The sequence below is a fragment of the Oratosquilla oratoria genome, chromosome 12 (genome assembly GCF_046742065.1).
Source record: "Oratosquilla oratoria isolate Oo_2021 chromosome 12, ASM4674206v1, whole genome shotgun sequence".
NCBI classification, from domain to species: Eukaryota; Metazoa; Arthropoda; class Malacostraca; order Stomatopoda; family Squillidae; genus Oratosquilla; species Oratosquilla oratoria.
Window position 1 is genome coordinate 58,481,849 of NC_134788.1, and position 6,905 is coordinate 58,488,753.

Sequence of the window (6,905 nt, forward strand, 5' to 3'; positions counted from 1 at the left end):
TGAGTTGAGGTGTCTGAGAAGTATGATGGGGGTTACTAGTCTGGATAGAGTGAGAAATGAGGTTAGGAGGAGTACAGGGGTGGAAAGGGAACTGGGAGATAGGGTTGATGATAGAGTATTAGGATGGTTTGGACACATGGAAAGAATGAGTGAAGAAAGATTAGTAAAAGAAGTGGTGGAAGGAGTGAATATGAGGGGGCATCCTAGGATGAGATGGATGGATGGGATGAAAGAGAGGAATGTCTGTGGAGGAAGGATGGGAGAGGACAGAAGATAGGGGTGAATGGAGAAGGGTTGTGTATAGATGAGGCTGTGATGCATGAGCGGGAGTGGGTGGGGGATGGGGGGTGAGGAAGTATGTATGAAAAAAAATTGACGCAGCCCAAAGGGATTTCTCCCCGTCTTCTCCTTTTATGCATGGGGGGACGGAGAGGGGGGGTCGCCGAATTTATGAAGCAGCCTTGCTGTGGATGTGCTGTGTCTTACAACACTGCTTCTGACCCAGGGCAGTGGACAGGATGCAGGGATGACCCATCATCCAGGAGGTGCCAAGATAGGAGGGAGGGAGGAGAGTGGAATATATGGGAAATGAAATGGGTGGGAGTGATTTCTATGCCTTTTTCTTTTTGGCTACCCTTACACGGGGGGTAGTGGTGGAGGAGTTGGTCGAAGACCACAGAAATGAGCTGACAACTGAAGAACTTTAAGAACTACACAGGGAGCAGCAAGAAGTGGTTGAAGAACTTTCTTCTTCAGAGGAGGAAAGTAGTAAGGGAAGCATTTCCACTTCAGAAATTAAAGAACTGTGTCATCACTGGGAGAAAACACAGTGGTGGGAAAATGGCATCCTAACACTGCTGTGGTCAACAGCAGCAGCAATTTGTTCAATGACAATGTTATTGACCATTTTAGAAAAATTCTGAAAAGTCGTCAAAGGCAGACAACATTAGACAGGTTTTTAAAGGGAGAATCCCAAGATTCTTTTAGTGCAAAAAGACAGAAAAAAGAAAGAACGCTAAAGAGAAAAACACCTGAAGGGATGTTACCTGATGTTTATATAGAAGGTGACTCCCCTTCCAAACAGTAACATCAACATCCCTCCACCTCTCCACCTTCCACTTGTGCCATCAGCTCACCTTAGTACAGGTAAAGTGCAGTTAAGTTTTTATTTCATGCACAGTATTGTATAATTGTTTTTTATAGTTTTTATGTATTTCATGCTTAAAGTATTATTACAAAGTTTTAAATAAGCAACCATCTGTGGATCTGGAATGAATTAATCCAATTTACATTATATCTTATGGGAAGAAATGATTCACCATTTGTACAGCTTCCTTGAACGGATTGTGCACGAATAGCGAGGTTCCACATATATATATTTTTGCACTGATTTTCTATTTCAAGAGTCCTTTGTGTGACAATGACAGAGCTCACAGAAATAATTAATATGCATTTTATATTCATTAGTAGTATGAATATATATATATATTATATATATACATACATATATATAACACTAAGGAACAACTACATTTAACCTAACTTTAAAAATAACTCTGTATATATAATCAAGTCCAGAACTAATTATCAACTTTAATGCTACCTTCTAACTTCCTCTCTTTTGTTTTTGGCATTCACCCACTCTTTATACACATCTAATTTTATTGAATTTTCATATGACATGTATTTTTTCACTTACATAAACATATCCAAATGACATTCTCCTAAATGGTGTCTCAGTTTGTTTTTTATTTGATTCATTGGACTAAATCCTCACTCACAGTCTGCACTAGAGACAAGAATGGCTCCTCCAATATCCATCAACTTTTCCAAGTCTCAGAACTTCATTTTATATAATCTTGTATCTAATTTTTCTTGCAACATTAAAACAAATATTTCTGTGGCATCAGCAAGGAAATCATGATAGTTGAGACAAAGGGCTGTAACATGTCCACTACCAGATGAAAAATCACATTGACCATTCTTGTACCTCTTCCTCAGGGAAACTGTCCTGTAAATGGGTGGAACATTTTTCATTATTTCATCCTGCCATTCTTCACTTCACACCCTTTGCTTCATTTGAATCTGACAAGAAGATCCACCAGTTCTATGCAATTCTGTTATTTGTATATATATTTCTACATTTGTAAATTCAAAAATAGCTACAGATTACAGAATAAAACCATGTCTGTGTGCACTATTTACCAAACATAGTTGTTGCCTTGTTTCGTTTCCTGTTGTTTACTTTTCAATCAAAATACAAAGTTGGGTCTTTCCAACAGCTCCCTTTTATCTTAATTATTGCATTGTTTCAGTGTTTCTCTAATATCCAGATATCTCTACTATTCCAATGACTTGTAGTAGCCATTTTTTCATCAGTATATTCTTTGCTCCTTTTGTTATTCTTGAAATGTAGGTTTCTGCAGGAAATTACAGTGCTTTTCTTTTCAAAATAAAATTTGAAACATAAAAAAAACACACACGCACATGGAGTATTCATATTTTTTTTTAATTTGAGGGTACAAAACTAATAACATGCTTCTTGATTTATTTCATTGGATTGAGCTGGTGATGTATAACTGCTGAACATACAAAATATCTCAGAACTATGTGTAAAATCATGAAATTGTACGCCTATAGTTCAAAGGTCATTGACAGATTCTCAAAATCACTTTCATTTTGTTTTGAATTCATTGTCATGATATTAAAGGATTAGTATCTTTAGTTGAAATATTTTAATATAAATTTCAAAACCTTGTGCACACACTTTTATCCTTTGTACGCTAGTTGTGAAATGTGTGCAGAAACACATGCACAAATCTTGTAGGGAATATTTTTCATCACACAGCCGTCACACGGGAATGGCTTCTTTCCAGTATGGGTCACCACCATGTGATGGTTGAGAGACCTCTTTTGTGAGAAAGCACAATCACACGGGTCACACTGGAAAGGCTACTGTCCTGTATTTACCTAGTTGTATTTTATGGGAAGAGAGCTATGCTCATAGTGACCCGCTTTTGTATCTTTCAGCATCCAGTTTGATCTTAAATTTTTGTATAGTTTTTTGCACTCACTGTTTCTTCATTCATTTCATTTCAGATATCTATCACTTTGTGTGGGAAGCTATTCTTTTTCAGATCTCTTCTATAACTATAATTTTTAAGTTTCTTTTCATGTCCTCTGGTTTTTCTTCTATCCGTCTACTCTATCAAGGACTTGCATCCCTTTCATAGTTCTGTATACGGTTAGCAGGTCTCCTCTTTCTCTTCTTTGTTCCAGGGTTGGTGGTTCGAGTTTGTCCAATCTTTGTTCGTATGTCAAATTGGAGAGTGTTGGTGCCACCTTTGTTGTTGCTCTTTGAACTCTTTCTAATTTCTTTATGTTCTTTTTCATACTAAGTGTCCATAGTGTCACAACATACTCCAATTTTGGTCTTATCAATGTAACTAATATTTTCTTTACCATTTCTTCATTCATGTTGTCAAAAGCCACTTTCATTATTTTGATCAATTGAAAGTTTCTCCAACTAATTTGTTGATATGTTTGTCTGGTGTCATGTCATTGGTGATAGTTACGCTTCTGTGAGAAAACAGAATCACAAAGGTCACACTAGAAAGGCTTCTCTCTTGTGTGGGTCCTCATATGCTTTGTAAGATGACCCTTTAGTGAGAAAGCAGATTCACACAGGTCACACTGGAAAGGCTTCTCTCCTGTGTGGGTCACCATATGCTTCGTGAGAGCACCCTTATGTGAGAAAGCATGATCACAAAGGTCACACTTGAAAAGGCTTCTATTCTGTGTGGGTCCTTATATGCCGTGTGAGAGAACTCTTATCTGAGAAAACAGAATCACACAGGTCACACTGGAAAGGCTTCTCTCCTGTGTGGGTCCTCATATGCCTTGTGAGAGCACCCTTATTTGAGAAAAAAGAATCACAAAGGTCACAATGGAAAGGCTTCTCTCCTCTGTGGGTCCGCATATGTTGTGTGAGATGACCCTTTCGTGAGAAAGCAGACTCACACAGGTCACACTGGAAAGGCTTCTCTCCTGTGTGGGTCATCATATGCTTAGTGAGAACACCCTTATATGAGAAAGCATAATCACACAGGTCACACTGGAAAGGCTTCTCTCCTGTGTGGACCCTCATATGGTTTGTGAGAACACTCTTTTGTGAGAAAGCAGATTCACACAGGCCACACTGGAAAGGCTTCTCTCCTGTGTGGGTCCTCATATGCTGTGTGAGATGACCCTTTTGTGAGAAAGCAGAAACACACAGGCCACACTGGAAAGGCTTCTCTCCCGTGTGGGTTCTCACATGTTTTGTGAAAACACTTCTTAGTGAGAACGCAGACTCACACAAGCCACACTTGAAGGGCTTCTCTCCTGTGTGGGTCCTCATATGCCGTGTGAGACGACCCTTTTCTGAGAAAGCAGATTCACACAGGTCACAATCGAAAGGCTTCTCTCCTGTGTGGGTCCTCATATGCTGTGTGAGATAAGCCTTTCGTGAGAAAAAAGAATCACACAGGTCACAATGGAAAGGCTTCTCTCCTGTGTGGGTCTTTATATGCTGTGCGAGAGAATCCTTTACTGAGAAAGCAGAATCACACAGGTCACAATGGTAAGGCTTCTCTCCTGTGTGGGTCCTCATATGCTTTGTAAGATTACTCTTTAGTGAGAAAGCAGAATCACACAGATCACACTGGAAAGGCTTCTCTCCTGTGTGGGTCCTCATATGCTGTGTGAGATGATCTTTTGCGAGAAAGCTGCATCACACAGGTCACACTGGAATGGCTTCTCTCCAGTGTGGGTCCTCCTATGCAGGGTGAGAGAACCCTTTTGTGAGAAAGCAGAATCACACAAGTCACACTGGAAAGGCTTCTCTCCTGTGTGGGTCCTCATATGCTGTGTGAGAGAACCCTTTTGTGAGAAAGCAGAATCACACAGGTCACACTGGAAAGGCTTCTCTCCTGTGTGGGTCCTCATATGCTGTGTGAGAGAACCCTTTTGTGAGAAAGCAGAATCACACAGGTCACACTGGAAAGGCTTCTCTCCTGTGTGGGTCATCATATGCTGTGCGAGAGAACCCTTTCGTGAGAAATTAGAATCACACAGGTCACACTGGAAAGGCTTCTCTCCTGTATGGGTCATCATATGCTGTGTGAGTAAACACTTTCGTGAGAAAGTAGAATCACACAGGTCACACTGGAAAGGCTTCTCTCCTGTGTGGGTCATTATATGGAATGTGAGTAAACACTTTCGTGAGAAAGTAGAATCACACTGGCCACACTGGAAAGGCTTTGCTCCTGTGTGGGTCCTCATATACTGTGTGAGAGAACCCTTTTCCTAGGAAGAAGAAACACACAGGCCACACTGGAAAGGCTTCTCTCTTGTGTGCCTCCTTGCATGCTTCATGAGAGGATCCTTTTTTGAGAAAGCTGAATCACACAAGTCACACTGGAAAGGCTTCTCTTCTGTGTGGGTCATAAAGTTATTTTTAAGGTGACATTTTTGTGTGATAGCTTTATCTCACAGGTTACACTGGAATGGCTTTTCTCCAATGTGGGTTATCATATGAAATTTGAAGCGATTCTTTTGTCAGAAAGCTACATTACACAGATCATATTGGAGAGGCTTCACTCCTGTGTGGCTCATCGTATGTTTTGTAAGAGAACCCTTTTGTGAAAAGGCACAACTTCACAGGTCACACAGGAAGGGCTTCCCTCCAGTGTGGGTCATCATATGAAATCTAAAATGATTAGTGATATGATTGTGCCACGGATGTCACACTGGGTCCTTTTCATCGTATGACAAGTATGGAATTTGTAGATAGCTCTTCCAAAGAAGTGATGATATTTACCCTCATCCTGAAAAAAAAATGTAATTATATTAGTGACATCTATCTCTGAATGAATGTGTGCAATATATTCTAATAGGAGAATGGAAGTTTTGTGCACAAACTCTTTCATACTCAAGTTTGTACCTAAACCAACCATTCGCACATGCCATGACCTATCATAAAATAGGGTGAAACACTATCATATATTCCATTCTACTTTGTCATTAGAAATGAGGTGAAAATCATCCTATAGCTACATGCATACTCATTCCCCACAACCACAATGACTCAAATTTTGCTCTAGGCTTTTTCATCATGTCATGGGATTTGGAAGTGGGCAATGGCCCAGCTGGCTACAATTATATTTCAATACAACTTCATAACATACCATGTTTGGGCTCACAAGACCTGAATCTAAACCAACTCAAGGAAGATTTATTCAGTTCATCTGACTCAAATAAGTTATACAAGTCACATCGTTTAAGACACACAAACTACAGTTTAGAATGGACATCTAGAACGAGCTCTGGAGTGCAGTGCTTTTTTCGATAAGTTGGAGGAAACACCTAGGTGGTGTCATACTGGCATAGGGGAGCTTTATCAAGTGACCAAAATGATATATTAGAGTAAATTCACTTAGTGGTTAAAGTATAAAATGGAGAATGATGAAGGTAGACAAAAATATAATAAACCAACAAAGAAAAGACTAGAAGCAGGGTTGAATCACCATCAGGTGTCATCACAAAAAAGTGTTGCAACGTGGAAACATCCAGGAGGAATCAAAGGTATGAAAATATAACATTTTCAGGGTTTCCAAAAGTGGAATACTAGGTAGAGGTATAGATTTGGAAAGGGAAACTTTTCTCCCCTTTTTTCTCACCATACACCAGGTAGGGTTTCCCCTGTCAGTCATGCTTTCCACTCTCCTCTGTCTGCAAACAACTCTGTCTCCTCAACGTGGTCTAGCGTCTCCCCTCGGGCAGCCACTGCTTCACGTATTCCATCTTTCCATCGCTTCCTTGGCCTTCCGACAGGTCTCTTACCAGCTGGATTCCATTTGTAGTAT

At 40.0% G+C, this 6,905-nt stretch overlaps 1 protein-coding gene across 1 annotated transcript; it reads right to left on the minus strand.

The window, feature by feature from the left end:
• Window positions 1-3,204: 3,204 nt before the first annotated feature.
• LOC143031849 (uncharacterized) lies at window positions 3,205-5,274 on the minus strand. The gene is made up of 2 exons (XM_076196190.1): window positions 4,836-5,274; window positions 3,205-4,752 (listed from the first exon to the last, which is right to left on the minus strand). The coding sequence occupies exons 1-2, from the start codon at window positions 5,233-5,235 to the stop codon at window positions 3,791-3,793; spliced, it is 1,362 nt and encodes a 453-aa protein (XP_076052305.1). The 5' UTR covers window positions 5,236-5,274; the 3' UTR covers window positions 3,205-3,790.
• Between the last annotated feature and the right edge of the window lie 1,631 nt (window positions 5,275-6,905).